The 16,589-nt window shown below is 45.1% G+C and overlaps 1 protein-coding gene across 1 annotated transcript; it reads left to right on the top strand.

Moving 5' to 3' along the window:
• The first annotated feature begins 1,592 nt into the window (after window positions 1-1,592).
• Window positions 1,593-10,341, top strand: amotl2a (angiomotin like 2a). The gene is made up of 11 exons (XM_070832525.1): window positions 1,593-1,782; window positions 2,588-3,374; window positions 3,524-3,674; window positions 4,198-4,342; window positions 4,459-4,551; window positions 5,992-6,287; window positions 6,796-6,986; window positions 7,079-7,180; window positions 7,264-7,424; window positions 7,763-7,942; window positions 8,528-10,341. The coding sequence occupies exons 2-11, from the start codon at window positions 2,659-2,661 to the stop codon at window positions 8,611-8,613; spliced, it is 2,121 nt and encodes a 706-aa protein (XP_070688626.1). The 5' UTR covers window positions 1,593-1,782; window positions 2,588-2,658; the 3' UTR covers window positions 8,614-10,341.
• Window positions 10,342-16,589: the final 6,248 nt, after the last annotated feature.

The raw sequence follows: 16,589 nt of genomic DNA on the forward strand, positions 1-16,589 counted from the left end.
GTCGCTGTAGCTTCATTTAACATATTATTGGCATTATAAAATCCCATTGAAAGTGTGCACAGCGCACCAGCACAATGTGAGGCGTTATAAACCTCCTGATTGTCTGGTCGACTCGATGAAACATGAATTGCTGATCCTTATCAGGTATTCAGCATTCTTTAGCAACTGTTGGACTTCAACTGCCATGCAAATCAGCAGGTGGACGTTTGCCCGTGAGTGTTTGAGATAAAGTAACCTGCACTTTTTCTGCACAGCGTAAACAAGAGGAGACTTGTTTACACCCCACAACCTCCACCAGCACATTAGGATGATCCTTTTCATGCAAAAAAGGCTGCACTCAGTGACAATACTATCCAATACTAGCACCCAACCCCCACTGCCAGCTGATCCCAGGGGTGTCCATCTACATGCATACGTGTGTGTGAATGAAGCCTATAGTTGGTGCTAGTGGTGGAGGGGAGAACAGCAGATGGCAGGGCTGCCCCCGTCATGTCTGCTTTTTGGGGGAGAACAATGCATCTCTCAGAGCTCTTATTAAAGGAGGGGAAGGGGATTTCAGTCAACGGACAGCTGGCAGGCAGCGTGCCTCACACCCGCCCCTCTCCCTCCGTGTCCACACACAGACACACACTCTGCAATTAACTGGCACGGGCCACGGCTTAAATATTTACCAGGCACATGCAAACAAAAGGCTGTTCGAGAAAATAATGATTAATCCATGTCTCAATTATATGACAGCACTTTTGTTTTTCATTTCTGCCTCACTCTGGTAGTTATAACAATCTCTTACCAGGTTTCTGGAGTTTGGATGGAGTCTGGAGTTGATACAGAGATGGAATCACCAGTTAGAGGTCTGAATTCATCACCTGGAGCTTCTGGGAATTTGAGACGAGGATTTTGAAATGTTCTGACTTCTTACAGGCCAACAGATCTATTAAGAGATGAATCAATAATGAAAACGGCCGTTAGCTGCAGCTCTTCTTATTTGACCTGATTTAGTAATGAGAGACTTAGACTGTGTACATGTGTTTCGTCAAATATCAGCTTTCTGTAGAAATATTAATCTTCTGGCCTAAATCTTATTTATTCCCCCTCTCTCATTAGAGTGTAACAAAGAAATCCTTATTTTTATCACACCTCTTACTATAACATTCTCAGGGCTCTTCAATAAAGCCTTTATGCCAGTGAGGCTGGAATGTTTTACTGCACTTTGAGGCCGTTTTTTTTTTCTCCTGCAGTCTCAGAGAAACATGCTGCTCCTAAAACTGTAAGGACTTCTATCTCCTTTCACCGTTGGAGGAGCGGGGCCTTCAAATTCCTCAAACTACTGAACAACAACAAAAAAAAAAAGCAACAACAACAACAAGAAGCTCTTTTACATGACACAAGCAGCCAGCTGAGATGGCTGCTGCTGCACTGAATCCAATTTTTGCTCCCCCCACCCCCCCAACCCCCCCCTCCTCCTCCTCCTCCTCCTCCTCCTCCCCCCCCTCTCTCTCTCTCCTCCTCCTCCTCCTCCTCCTCCCCCTCTGTGCTCTGCTTTTGATCCCACAGGGACTTGGAGCCTTTACATTCCAGTCATTCCAGCCGCAGTGAACAATCGGCCCTCAGTTATTTATTGGTGCAGCTCTGCGCTCCGCTCCGCTCAGTCTGCTGCTGCCCGTCGGCGCGCACACACGTTACATGGAGGAAGGAGCTCGGAGAAGTGAAGCTGTTGAACTGAGCGCGGATTGCAGAGAGATTAAGCCGCAGCCGGACCGTGTGTGATGACTTTATAGTTTGGTGAGTTTTGTTTTTCTGTTTTGTTACGTTTTGCTCTCCAGAGTTTGTCTGTAGACCGGATTGTGTTTGGGTGCCTGATAACTACAAGCCCCACTGGCACGGATCGTGTGCATGGCGCAGTACTGACTGGTGGATTAATTGTGTGATTCTTCAATGTGAGTTTTGTTTAAAGCTGAGTCCTGGTGGAACAGCTGTGTTTATGTATTTATTAATCCGGCGAAGAGCGTCAGCTTTACTGGACTGGATCCTGGTTTCCACACATGTCCGAAATTTGAAATGAAGTTCATCTCACAACGATGTAAAGCCTCTCAGTGTGTATTTTAGCATAAAGTCAACTCCCCCAAGCTTTTAGATAACAGTTTTTTTTTTTATTAAGCATTTTACAGCATTTTTCCCGAAGGACTTCACTTTGGCAACACATCATCAGTCTATTTGTTGGTGTGTGAGTGAGTGAGAAGCCTGTGATGTTTATAGCAACTGTCGAGTATTACACCTCTGTCTGTCTGTCTGTCTGTCTGTCTGGGGTCAGTTATACTTTAGTGTGTGTGTGTGTGTGTGTGTGTGTCATAAAACTAGATCTGCACTGACACAACTGTCAGGGGTATTTCAAGCAAAAGTCACCATACAAATAGAAGTTTGCAAATCAATTGAGAAGCATGCTCACTGTTGTACCGCAGCTCAAATCTGAGCCTACCTTTAAACATGCCTTTGATGATAAGATGATAAACATACTGAGCTAAGATAAAATGTAACATGTATGATCAAATGATCCAAAGTCTGACCTGGTTTATTATTCTCCCCCCAGGCTTGTGATTCGTGAAGTACCCAAACTGCCACCTCTTGGCTGTTTTTTTTGCTCCTTTCCCACTGACTGAAATGAGAACTGCTGAGGACTCATCTGGAACGGTCCTGCACCGTCTCATCCAAGAGCAGCTGCGCTACGGGAATCTGACGGACACTCGCACACTTCTGGCTATCCAGCAGCAGGCCCTGCGCGGAGGCAGCAGCGGCGGGGGCACAGGCAGTCCTCGCTCCTCTCTGGAGAGCCTGACGCAGGAGGAGACCCAGTACATCCAGATGTCAACACGACAGGAGCCTCAAGGTCAGGAGCACCAGGGGGACTGCCTGCACTCGGAGAGCCAGGTTTGCCATTTGTACCAGCTCCATGGAGAGGAGCTGCCCACATATGAGGAGGCCAAGGCCCACTCCCAGTACCTGATCTCCCAGCAGGCAGAGCAGGAACGGCCCAGCATGGACATAATGGGGAGTCGCAGTGAGGGACAGTGGGATCTGAAGAGAGAGCACGCTCGCTCCCTCAGTGAGAGGCTCATGCAGCTTTCTCTGGAGAGGAACGGACCTCGACACAGTGTGGCCATGAGCTCTTCACACAGCTATCCGCAGCTGTATAATAATAATGTTACAAACACCGTGGCTCCTGACAGGCAGGGGGCCCAGCAGTGTGTGGACCAGCGTGGGCCGCCCCCGGACTATCCTCTCTTTGCCAGACTTCCCGGATATATGCTCAGCCACTCGCAGGAGCATGGACAGTACTACAGAGACCCTCCTCCCCCCTTCTACTCACAGCACCACAGGTAATCACAACCGGCCGAGGGCACTGTGGAGGTCTGATTTAGAAAAGTGTGGCCAAATGAACAGCTTCAGGCAACAGTGATGCAGTATTGCCAAGACCTTGTGGCTTTCAGCAGTGTTGTAATGAATTACTCATGTCTCCCCTCGGCAGGTATGTGTCTGCTCAGTCCCAGGTGGCCCACAACAGCATCACCGCAGCCTCCAGCAATAACTCAGCTCAGACCAACGTGTTGATGCGGGAGAACGAGCGGCTCAGGAAAGAGCTGGAGGTCTACGCCGAGAAGGCCGCCAGGCTGCAGAAGGTGAGGGAAGACGGTGAATGGAGCTGTTGGCTCACAGAGGGCGCGGAAGTCGTAAAAAAATGATAGTTTCGTGCCAGTACATGTCAGGATGATAAGCTGTCTGGCAGTTATGGAGAGATATCCCAGTGAGATTTGTTCACTTTGTGGAGTTTTTAGCATATTTTATCATATATTTTGCAACCTTTCGAAACAGTGCTCCACAAGTTAGGAGTTGAGAGTTTTCCCTTCAGGAATGCCTGCAACACGTCCTACCCCCTTTTGTCTTTCAAACATCCTGGCACAGTGCCACGAGAGGAGATAAATGCCTTGACACCTGGGACACATAAGTTAACACTCAGGAATGTTGACTCCCACTTTTCAGTTGTGTTGAAATTGTGTTGAAAAACCATTTGCCTGTAGGCAGTTAAAAAGATAGAGATGACTAATTGGCCTCATTCATATTAACAACTTGAAGCAGCAGTCCAGACAGTGAATGGGGATGCCTCTCCCAGAGACTCACCATCTTCTCACATTTTCCCCCCAGCTGGAGTTGGAGATTCAGAGGATCTCCGAAGCCTATGAGACTCTGATGAAAGGATCCGCCAAGAGGGAGACTCTGGAGAAGACCATGAGGAACAAACTAGAGGCCGAGATTAAGAGGATGCACGATTTTAACAGAGACCTGAGAGGTATGTGCTCGTTCGTCTGTGGGACCAAAACTGTCCTTGAAATGCACAGCCTGCTTCTAAATGAAACCCGGTGTGTGTGTGTAACCATCCTGTTTTGTTTGTTATCCTCTTTGCAGAACAACTTGACACAGCTACTAAACAGCGAGTGGCCAAGGAGGCAGAGTGTTCAGACCAGAGACAGCATGTCTTTGTTAAGCTGCTGGAGCAGAGTGAGTCTATGTCTACATCAGCCTTTTATTAGAGAAGCTGTCGTCTCATTGCATGGCAGAAAGGAGACACGAGGATGTTTTTTTTTTTTTTTTTTTCATCTGATCTGACAAATGACACTGCTTTGTGAAGCACTTAACAATGGCAGGGACATAGTTTAGAAGGGATTGTTTTCCCCCTTCAGTGTGTTTAAAAAGCTGTGGCCCCCACATGTCGGGACACAAATGGCTCTATCTCTAATGTTAAGAGTTACTCTTGGCACTTAGACGCCAGCCATTTTTCATAGCTGTAGTAAATGTGGCCTGGATTCCAGGAATTTTTTTTAGGTATTTCAGGCTGTTCCAGAGTTAGGACTGCCTCCCTCCCCTTCTCCCCCACGACTCAGTCTTTGCATCACTGCTGACTTCCCTCCTCAAGGGGAACTAATAAGTCTGGGGCTCCAGGACCAACTCAACATGACCCCTGGCCAGCTCACTCTCCTTGTTTGGGCATTTCTTTACCTCATGGTTTAATCATGATCGGCCAGTCGTGAATATTTCTGTCCTCCTTTTTTTGTTCTGTGCAGGGCTTTTTTAAACCTGCATAGACATATTTGTCGGCTAGGATTGGGAATCAGCTGTCGTTACATAATCAGCCTGTTATACATTACCCTGCCGGACTGTTCTGCCATGTGATTGTCTTAAGAGCCATAAGATCAGAAATGTTTTCCATTTGCTTTTTCCCGAAAACAGTTATCTTGGAGCAACAGGAGCGAAACCACATTTGAATTACAATAGGGGGATGTGTAGTTGTGTGTTTCTTTTTGTTATAAGGACCACTTGATTTATATTTTGAGCTGCTTGTTTACTTCACATCCTTAGAAGCATTCCAGAGCTTTTCCCAGTACAAAGCTATGCCTGTGTGCGTAAGTGGATAAGAGGAAGTCTGCATTCCCTCCACAGGCATGCTCTCGTGTTGTGTAATCAACCCCCTTTTTAAAGTGGCACAACAGATAAACTGGCTTTCCTTTCGAAAATTTTCCAATAAAACACGGAGCAGCTTTCATAAATAAAGGAGAACCATTTTATTTTAATGTTGATTTTATACGACAGCAAACTAGTTGTAATTCTGTGACTCATTTTCATTTTAGACGACATGGTGTCAACTGGTCTGTCTTGATCCACATGCCTTGATGGCAGTGTGTAATTGTCTCTTGTTGGGTCACATTCCATTCAATATATAACTCCCTAAGCTTATGTGCCTGCTTGACTAACCCGGTCAATGTCAATGGGCACTTAATAGTCTTGATATGCAGTATTCCCCTCTTTAGTATTCATTTGTCCTCTTCTACAAGGCTACTAATCTCCCAGGACAATAAGAGATGATAACCATCCAACCTTATATCTTCTCCTCATGTTACTCTGACCACCACTCACCTCTTTTCTCCCCTCTCTGTACCGCAGATGAGGAGCAGCAGCGGGAGCGTGAACAACTGGAGAAGCAAATTCAGCACCTGCGCGTCTCTGCAGAGGAGTGCCAGCGGAGACGGGAGCTGCTCGAGCAGGCTCTGTCCTCGACGCAGGCCCGCAACCGGCAGCTGGAGGAAGAGCTGCAGAGGAAGAGGGCCTACGTGGAGAAGGTGGAGCGGCTGCAGAGCGCGCTGGCTCAGCTGCAGGCGGCCTGCGAGAAGAGGGAGACGCTGGAGCTGCGGCTGCGCACGCGGCTGGAGCAGGAACTGAAAAGCCTCAGGGCACAGCAGGTGAGGAGGATTTGGTCTTCTTTATGCCTGTTCGTTAAAGGGTTAGTTCAACATTTTTGGAAAGTATGCTTATTTGCTTTCTTCTTGAAAGTTAGTTGAGAAGGTTGGCACCACTCTCAGGTCTGTACGCTAAATGTGACGTCAGAGCCGGGTGTTGATTAGCTTAGCTTAGCTTAGCTTAGCATAAGGCTGGAGCCAGTGGCAACAGCTTGACTGGCTTTGACCAGCACCTAATTTACATCAAAGACGCTTTAAGATGCTATTGGGTTAAAATTTTTTTCATCTGTGGATAGAGACAGGCTAGCAGTTCCCCCCTAGTTTCAGTCTTTATGCTAAGCTAAGCTAACCCGCTTCTGCTATGTAGCTTCATATTTAGCTACTGCTAGCTTTAGCTTTAGCTATTGCCACACAACAAAGCAGATTTCCCAAAGTGCCAAACTATTCATATAAATTGAAGGTATTTGTTTCCCTGAAGCCAAACGTTAACGACTCTTGTCTATCATCTCAGTCTCAGAACCAGGCAGCTGACTCCACGGCTGCAGAGCTCAGCTCCTCCACGTTGCAGCAGCAGCTGAGGGAGCGAGAGGAGCGTATTCTGGCCCTGGAGGCAGACATCACCAAGTGGGAGCAAAAGTACCTGGAGGAGAGCACCATGAGGCAGTTCGCTATGGATGCAGCCGCCACTGCTGCCGCACAGAGGTACGATAACACACAGAGAAATAGAGCAACGATAAAAACTAATCTAATATTTATTTGGAAAGTGTTTTAACAGTCGTCTGTTTTCTTTTCAGGGATACAACCATCATCAATCATTCACCTCGACATTCACCAAACAGCAGTTTTAATGAAGACCTTCCTTTATCGAGCCATAGAAATCAGGAGATGGAGAACAGGTACACATCTTTCCATTTTAGACACTACTCTTCGCCTTCTTTTTGGGGTGTGTGTGATCTGACGGCGTATTCCATGGGTTTAGGATTCGCGCACTTCATGCTCAGCTGCTGGAGAAGGATGCTGTGATTAAAGTCCTACAGCAGCGCTCCAGATGGGAGCAGGGCAGGCTGGAGAAACAGGGGCTTCGTCTCGCGAGGTCCGTCCCCTCTATCAACACCGTGACCAGCAACACAGAGAGTAAAGGTGAGTGCAAGATGTTTGCCCCCACGCCTCTAGCAACACAGAGGAATTTTGAATCTTTAATGACACATGCTATCAAGCGACAACTGGCAGACTGGTCAGCGTCGCCAGACAGAATGTACGCTTCCTAAAAAAAAAAGTAGGCAGTAGGAGACAACCCTTTCGTGTCCCTCAAATAGACAACATGTTTTTAAACTGGAATGCATATCATCTCTCACTCCAGAATAGCCCGATCCAGAATAGTCATGGGAAGACCTCTGCAAGGACAGATGTTCAGGAGTGTGTAAATGTGGATGTAAGCGAGCAATTAAGCAGCCTCCTCCCTTTGTCTGCATTTGTAGGGAAGAGCCTCTCAGATGACCAGACAGGTGCTGCTGTGCTGCAGACCCAACCCTACGTGGCACCCAGGGGCCCGAGCCGAGACTCCAGCACCCAAAGTGACGAGGTCCCCCAGGAGCCTGAGGTCACAGCAGAGCCTAGCAAGCTAAAGACGTCGGAGGGGATCTCAGCAGCTACCACTGGTGGGTTTATTGTTTTAAGTATTTGACACCCAAACATCACCACACAGATCACTGTCCTTTGGTCTTTATTCTATTTGACCATCTATTTAAAGTGTAACCAGAACCTGGATCAGGACAGACTATGGATGTACTGGTGATACTAATAAGTTAAAACTTTGTTGGTATAATTAAACAAGGTCATGTGTAGCAAATAGCCCAACCCCCGGAACCACCTGATCCCCCTCCTGTTCAGACAGACTCCCAACCATCCTTGCCTGGATTGGACCAATCACTGCCATTAATCTGATGTAGAGGGGTTTTGATATGATACACCGTTAAGACAACCAAGATGGGTGCCGCTGATGTTTGAAACATTCTGTGGAATCCACTAATGCATCAGTGATAGACAAATTGGACGGCATATATTCACTAAAAGAAGATCGAACAACAGCTTTTGTTGACAGATTGGTTGCTGTACTTCAGGCAGGACGTTTCATTTACACTCAGCGCTAGGCCCCATGTTTTGTTGCTCTTTCTGGTTGGAGGTCTGTCTAAATTGCATACCAAAGTTGTTTTTCTAATCTGCTAATTTAATCTTCACTGTAGACCCTGCGGAGGAGCCAAAGGCACCACTCAAGACTTTCAAGAGCCTCAACAGCTCAGACGCAGAGGTGGTTGAAATCCTCATCTGAGTGCTCGCTGCAGCTTATGTGACTGAACAGTGACAGCCAACGATGACGGAGACTTTTGGCCGAGGCGTCAAAGGCGTTCCTCGACTTCCAAGCACGAGTGAAGAAAGGCCGACCGTCTGATGAGAATCCAAGTCGACGGACAGAGTGCAGAACGCGGGGAGGAGAGCTGAGCTTTCCTCCTCGTGCACAACTGACATTTGCCTCACGAGTCAGAATCCTCCAAGGTACCCGGACAGCATTCTGCGTTATGAAAGGAACTGGGCTGCTGGTTGTGTGTGTAGATATGTTGTGCATGTTACTTTGTTAGTTATGTATTGTATTTATATTTGTAAATGCTGCTCATATTGTGTTTGAGAAGTGAGGAGAATAAGGATCACCGATCTTGCTCTGCTCCACTTAATTTATATACAGGTATACTCACTTTTCTGGATTAGCTGCGCAACATCTTTTTTTTTTTGAATTTCCAGTAGCAAGCCTATTACCATGTCCTCTGATAGTAATGAAATGACTCAGTATAAGCATCCTTTATATTTTCATGCTGTGTTTGAGGATTATTCTGTTTAACAGAATTACTCAGCCCTAAATTAACAGTTGCTCCTCTCTTTAAAATACATTCGGGCCCCTGCTCACAGCTCAGCAGAGGATTTGGAAACTTCCTTTGAATGCGGAGCGTGCAGATCGTCTGTTCATTTCTCTCTTAAAAAAGCCTGCGAGGATTGACAGTGTTTCGCGGGGGTCTAATTTTCCAGATCCCGGGTTAATGTTTGGGGCCTCATATGGCGACTGCCCAGCATTTCGCTCCCCTCTGCTGACACGCTGGAGCTAATCTTCTCACATTCCCTCACTGAGGGAATGCTCCCGTTAAAGAAAAAGGCTATCTAAAGTCTGACCCCCCGCCCTTGTTAAAATGGCACGCATTCTCCACATGATTCCTTTTCTGGGGCTGGTTATTTCTTCTGAGCCGTGGTAGCCGGTTCTACCGCGAGCACAGAAATGGTCAACTATAATTGGCGTGCATGTGCTACTCTATTTGTTGTCCCCATCACTGTGTTATATTCAGCTGAGTTTTCTCCATTGCTCAAGTATCTCACATATCGGAGGGGACTATACCCTTAACAAGGAATCTTCTATTTATTTCTCCCTGCATAGCGTAGGATCACTGAACACTTCTGAATGTAGACTTGTGTTTTCCAGGACTGTTTTGTATTTAACTGGAATGTGCCACAGCTCAGATTTGTGAACAGGTGAATGCAGCCAGAATTCAACACACATAGACTTGTGAAGAAGCTAATATATTATCCTTCAGTTTTGATTTGTCAGGTTTGACAGTGAAATGTCACATTTGACTGATATTCCCCCTCAAGCTTTGTCATCATACGTCCGGACACAGTGCGTCTGCTGGTCAGTGCGGTGTGTCGGTCTGAGTTAACGCGCTTCCCTTTTTGTTTGGAATGTGTTTACATGAATGGCTGTTTGAAGTGAGAGAAGTTAATATATTTTGTAGGGTTTTTTTTTTTTTCATTTATATACTTTGTTTGTTTTGTTTTCTGGTGCCAAAGATGTACTCTACTTTTAAATTATAACCGATGACAAATACAAAAGGTCCTGTTAAGGTGCCTTGCTTCAGCTGGTTGACCCATTTTGATGTTGCTGTGAACTTTTGTAAAGGAAACATTTGTATGTATGCCTTAACATTTCACTATAATAGATTAAAATTCTTAATATATGTCCGAGAAAAGGCATTCTGTGTTGATTTATTGCACTGATTGAAAATATGCATTGGACAGTCACCACTAACATTTAGGGGATCTGTTTGAGCACCAACCAAATTATCCAGCCGGCACAGTGGATGCAGGATGATTTTTCCTTTTTCTTAAGAATCAAGTCTCTAAAACAGATGTCTGCATGTGAATAGAGAAACTGTAGGCAAGGGGCCGTTGCTGTTTCTGTTTGTGGTTCATTTGTAGTTGGGGCATGGGGTGACTAGCTTTTTAGAATTTATCTGCATTCAAAGGCAGATATGTGTTTATAAAGATGAGCTGAAATGTCAAAGTGGGGGAGAGAAGGATATCCATTATCCCCCACAGGCTGTATTGTCGTTAGACAACAGCTGATGGGCTCTGAGACTGATTTAAAACAGCCTCAAATAGTTGGTATTTCACCAATATGTGACTAAATATGCTGCTTTTTCAGAGTGGTGTCGCCCTGTTGGTTCATTCTCACCACTTTCATCAGCTTAATTTCCAAGCGTGTAGTATATGAAGCAGTTATCAGCTAAAGAGAACGATATTTCCTTCAGGAATCAGTGGAGTTAAAAAGAGGATGATTGCCCAATGACCCGAAACACGACTCCAAATGAATGCCAAAAGCTTTCTTTCTGCAGTTTTCATTAAGTCACATTTAAAAACGGCTGTTGTGAAATTGAACGAGAAACTCCAGGACGCGTGGCTTCAGAGCTACTCAGGATAATTTGATGATGTGAAGCACAGGCTTGGGAGGACTATATTATCCTTATCTACATCTTTACAACCTATTGCCAGTAGAGAACATTAAGATTTTATAGTGGTGAGACATAACCTCACCAAAGTGACAGCACTATCACATTTGAGGAAAACACCATAAATTCTTACTACAATATTTCTTCACAGGAACCGACTCGGCGTCCACAAATCAAGAGCTCGGTTCTTTTTTGTCTCGTTGCTAGAACGTGCCAAGACTTACGCCAGATCGATTCCTCACAGTTTTTAATCATAAACACGATGCCTTTGTGACATTTCCCCTCAACTGTCTGACACAGTGTAGCCCTCTTAATCTGTTATTCATTTTTCATCAAGCAAACAAGTCTCTCGTGACAAACACCATTAGCGTCGCGCTGTGATCTCTACCAAATGAAGAAATGCTTCCAGGAATTTCATCCAGTTGCATCATAAACAGAGGATCTCATTTGACGTGATATACATTTTCAAATTGCTCTGTTCTGCTGCCTGTATATGGTTTCATGAGCCTGTAATGTCACTTTGCAGCAAATAGAGATGTAAAGAGTGTTTTGTCTGAATTACATCTGTGCAAGTTGAATCCTATGTAGCTAATTCTATTGCTTTTATGTATATTTTCTCATTCCTGTGTCTTTACATCAATCTGTACATGCAAAAATTCTGGCGCACTTTGACTTATAATGTAAATATTTTTGCCTTCCTCGTTTCCCCTGGTGAGCTTGGGATGGCATTCCATAGATGCCACACATTTTCCTCCTGCTGCCTTTACTTGTTGTAGCCGAGTGCCACTTTTCTCAGCTCAGAAAGGCTGCAATGATAAATCTCCATCTGCTGACGGCCTTTTTCAGCCGGGACACATGTAGCGCCATGGGGTCTGTGATTTAACATCATTTATATCCCATTTGTGCTCAGACAGATCACATTTCAGATATTTCACCCCGCCTCAAGTATCAGTACATGTAAGACAAGAGCCCCCACCAAACTGGGAGTGATGTCAGGGGCTCCTGTAGGTGAAAGGTTATGATTACGTGACTCCAGCTGGTGCCAAGTTTGAGCAGCTTCACAGGGGAAGATTCATTCCTGGTTCTCAATGTCGTGAACTCATCATCATCCAGCCAGAAAGATTCAATCCTATTTACGTACGTGTGTGCATTCCACACACATCTGGAGTCCCGCAGGAATTACTGTGATTGTCGCCAGGACTGTTGCATTTATCACCATGATTTCACCACTTTGACTCCCAGCAACTGTGAGTGATTCGCACTGGACCACAGCGCCAGTCGAGGTGGATCAAGAACAGATGTCAATGAAATGAGCTTGTTCTGAGATAATATAGGGTTTTGTTGTTTGTATAACATGGTCAGTAAACCGTAGAGTCATGTGAAATGATGTGCATTCTTTACATGCAGTCTTGGCATGTGCGCCGGTTTCCCCTGCCTATATTTATGTTGCCTCGACAGTTCTTGCACTTTTAAAGTCATGCACTATTTGTATCATAATGCGAGTACATCGATGTGTCTGGCAGCAAATAGAGGCGACAATTAGTAACAAATCATGTGTCTCCATTCAGAGGCCTTTGAGCACATTTTGCACTAAAAGCCAGTGCGAAATACTTGGAAAAATAACTGTGGAGCTCTGTGTTTTGCCTTAATTTCCATGGAGATTCCAAAACTTCCTGCCTACAGCAGTCATGGAATGTGCCCCCACCCCCCTAACTTTTCCACATAAATCAGGGCACCGTCCTCTAATTTTAGGGCTGTTGCTGAGATGAAGCAAACCTCTCAGATAGCAGGCCACTTGCAGCAACATTTTTTGGTGCGTTTTAATGGCAACATTGTGCGGATGGTAAGCCAAAGGCATGATGGTGTTTGGCCTCAGGTGTTGACTGTAGCCGAGCAGCAGCAAGAGCGCCTCACCTGCTCTGCTCCCCTGCTGCCCCCCCCTCCACCATTTATCTGCCCTCCACTTCTCACTCCACACTTTTTTTAGAATACTAACTGTCATTATGTCAAATGTGGGTCTTGTTATTTAGACTTGATAAATAAAGCTGCTCTAGTCATTTTTTAATAACACTAGATCAAAGTCAATACTAATGATGAACCCACAAGAAATCCCCCCCATGCTGTAGTCCCTTTCAGCTCATTGATTTGTTTTTCCTGCCTTTACTGTTTTGGTTCAATCATCAACCTCTTTTCCAACAGCAGCAGACAGCTATCCATCCCTCCATTGTCTATCCCACTTATCACTTATTAGGGTCACGAGGGGGCTGGAGCGAGTCCCAGCTGATGCTGGTCGAGAGGCGGGTTACACCCTGGACTGGTCATCAGTCACTCACAGGGCCGACACATAGAAACAGACAACCATTCACACTCACACCTGTGGGCAATTTAGAGTCACCTGTTCACCTAACCTGCATGTCTCTGAACCCACGCACGCACGGGGAGAACATACAAACTCCACACAGAAATTAAGTTCAAGGTTCAAACTACAAACTGCGTTTCTGCCGGATTCAAACCTGGAACTTTCTTGCCGTGAAGCAACAGTGCTGAGGACAGCGCTACAGACTAAAAACCTACAAGTTGCCAGGGCCAGATATTTTCCCAGGAGTTGGTGGAGACCAAACACTGAGCTAAAAGTAGCCATAAATTCATCAGGTGGCCAGAAACGCAGGTTCAAACAAATGCTAATGCTCGTCTGTGTCTCCTGAATAAGTGTAACTGAGTGCTAGCTTGTTCACATTAACAACTTAATGCTGTGATGATATATCACTGATGTGTTTTCAGGTTGTTCTGCCGTCCCACAGTATTCAAAAGTAAATGAAAACTGTCTTAAAGTTTGGTGACACAAGTTTGATTTTAATGCTAAACTAATTGTCAGGCAGAGTTGTTGATTTGAGATGATGAGTTGAGTCATACCTGAGTCACAAAGATGAGGATTTTACACACTAAGCTTACACATGTCATGTTTTGATGTGGGTAAAACCCAGAATGGTGAAACAATAAATAGGCCAGTTAAAGGCATGCCACAAAACACCATTTAACACCAGTGTTAAAATGTATCTGTGAAAAGCCAAGTCTTTGTAATGATCATAATTCAGACACTTGAAAGACTTTCTTTACTAGCAATTTACTTGTGAAGACTTCTGACCTGACTTGGACTTAAAGCTGGACTTGAGACTTAACTATGACATACATTTGACTTGTACTTGTCTTGAACGACTTGAAACTGGACTTGGACTTGCTCCAAAACACATAAAGGCAGCCCTGCTAACAGCTGATAGGTCCCAAGCACTTTCACTTGTAGATTGTGTAGCCGCTAACCTCCCCCCATCCCCAGCCCTAATCTCAACCCTGTGTCTGACCCTCATTGTTCCCACATTTAGTCCAACAAAAACACAGAGGACTGTGATTCTCATGAAGCATGCATGAGGCACTGGGTCACCCACTGCTGTTTGGCTGGTTCTTGTCTGGGACTACAAGTGGTTTCCAATGAATCAACTGAGCTGCACAAGAAAGACTGATTCATTGTAGGAAAGGAATGGGTGTGTGAGTCAAAGTGTGTGAAACAGCGCTGAGAGACGTGCCGCGGAGGACGAGCTGCGAGCTGAATGAAGACAGTGACACCTGAGTCAGTGGTAAAAAACCAGACACTGTTCAAGGTGCAAGTTACCTGTGAGAAGTCGGTTTCTTTAAGTGCCAGTGAGTGATTCATGCTTGTGTTAGTGTGTGAAATGGCAGAGATCATAAGAACAGCAGGCATTAAAGAATTCACGATGAGAAGATGAATGAAAGGGCGCCTACATCAGCATTACTATGGGAGCCATCGGCAGCGTGTTAATCCCCCATCAGCAGACACATGCTAATTCTTTGGTGTCAAACAGGTTTAGTCTCAGCACTCCAAATCCATACTCTCCTCTGTAAAATTCATCTTGGCATTTCCTTAGTTTCTGCTTACTCCTCTGTGAAAATTAAGTTCATCCAAAGCTACATTTCATGGCAACCCACGTCATTTTCTTAACCAGTCAGCAATAATATCCAAAGAATGCTTGCCATGAAGCTTTGACAAGGTCCCAGTTAAAGCAACATACCAGCAGGTGGATGTGAGTGAGCACAGCTGGGGAATTTAGTGGTCATGCCTCAGCATGCAGGAATGTTTTATATAACCCTTTATGGCCCAGGTGTATCTTAATGATGATGTACTTGGCTTGTCCACTGTGGGATTATGGAGTGAATAGTGCTCAGTCAGGGGCTTAAAGGTCAATCTTATTACGATGATCATGAATGTCACATAAATGTGGTATGTGTCACTACACTGAGAATAAAAGAGATTATTTGGTGGTTCTTAATAACTAAAAAAATCAAGCTATACACTCTTCCATGGCAATGCCTCGAAGGCATCGAGAAATTATTCCATGTAACATTGAAATTCAGATGTTTTAATTTAAATGTACGAATCCTTTGGCTTTAAAGTCAAAGGCATTTTTTTGTGGATGATCAACATATGATAATCTTCCTCTTTTCTTATGATGATGATAATCTTCCCCAGAGGGAAATACAGTTTCAAATTGATAGTATGTCAACTGTGAACAAACTGCCAATAGTCACAACTCAAGAACCGAAGAGCCTGGGGAGTGCAGGAGTAAACTTCTCTTGAAGCAATCAGATGTCCTTCTGTCAGGGCCAAAGATAATACTTAGGGAAATAGCTGTGGCCTGTAGATACACTCATGAATAACTGAAGAATTGGTGGAGCTGAAAGCCATGCGTGATCATAACATCTTTGACCAATACCCAGAAAAACAGAGAATCTAATGGACTAAAGCACATGGTCATTCACACTGTCACACTGTGATAACACGGCCACAGTCCGTCTCACCCAGACATGTAGACGCAATTTCTTTAGATTTACACAAGTATAGTGTAGAATAAGCCATGACAGCAGGACTGAGAAACTGAGGCAGCTAAATGGAATTCAGCCATCATTAACAGTATTATTCACACCTGTGTTTTCCTCTTGTCACATGTCATAACGTGCTCTGTGAAAAAGACCTGAACACGTTCTCAAAATCACAGAGCCCTTCAGTGGAGGCCTGGCACGTGTCTGTGGCTGACTACTGCCCTCTAGTGTTTCACTGGCAGTATCGCGGCAGCACTCTTGTATGGGAGGGCTCACATGTTTGTTTCACCCATAGGAGCCAATCAGCAGGCTCACATCACTCTGTGGCGCGGGAGAATGTGGAGGGACAGAAAGGCCATGTGGTCACGTGACAGACGGAGACAGCCGAGCGCATTAGCAGAGTGTAGCCGAGCTCCACATACTATACATCTGTACACCTGTACACTGAGTATGTGCGTAGAAACTAAAGACCTGTAGTAATGCCACGCTTTCAAATACACGGCCAGTGGAAAGTACTGAGTAAATGTGATGATGTGCTCTTAGCGCTATTGAGAGAAACTTTAACGTTTGCAGGGTTTTTACTAGT

Source organism: Pempheris klunzingeri, chromosome 6 (assembly GCF_042242105.1).
Source record: "Pempheris klunzingeri isolate RE-2024b chromosome 6, fPemKlu1.hap1, whole genome shotgun sequence".
Classification (NCBI taxonomy): Eukaryota; Metazoa; Chordata; class Actinopteri; order Acropomatiformes; family Pempheridae; genus Pempheris; species Pempheris klunzingeri.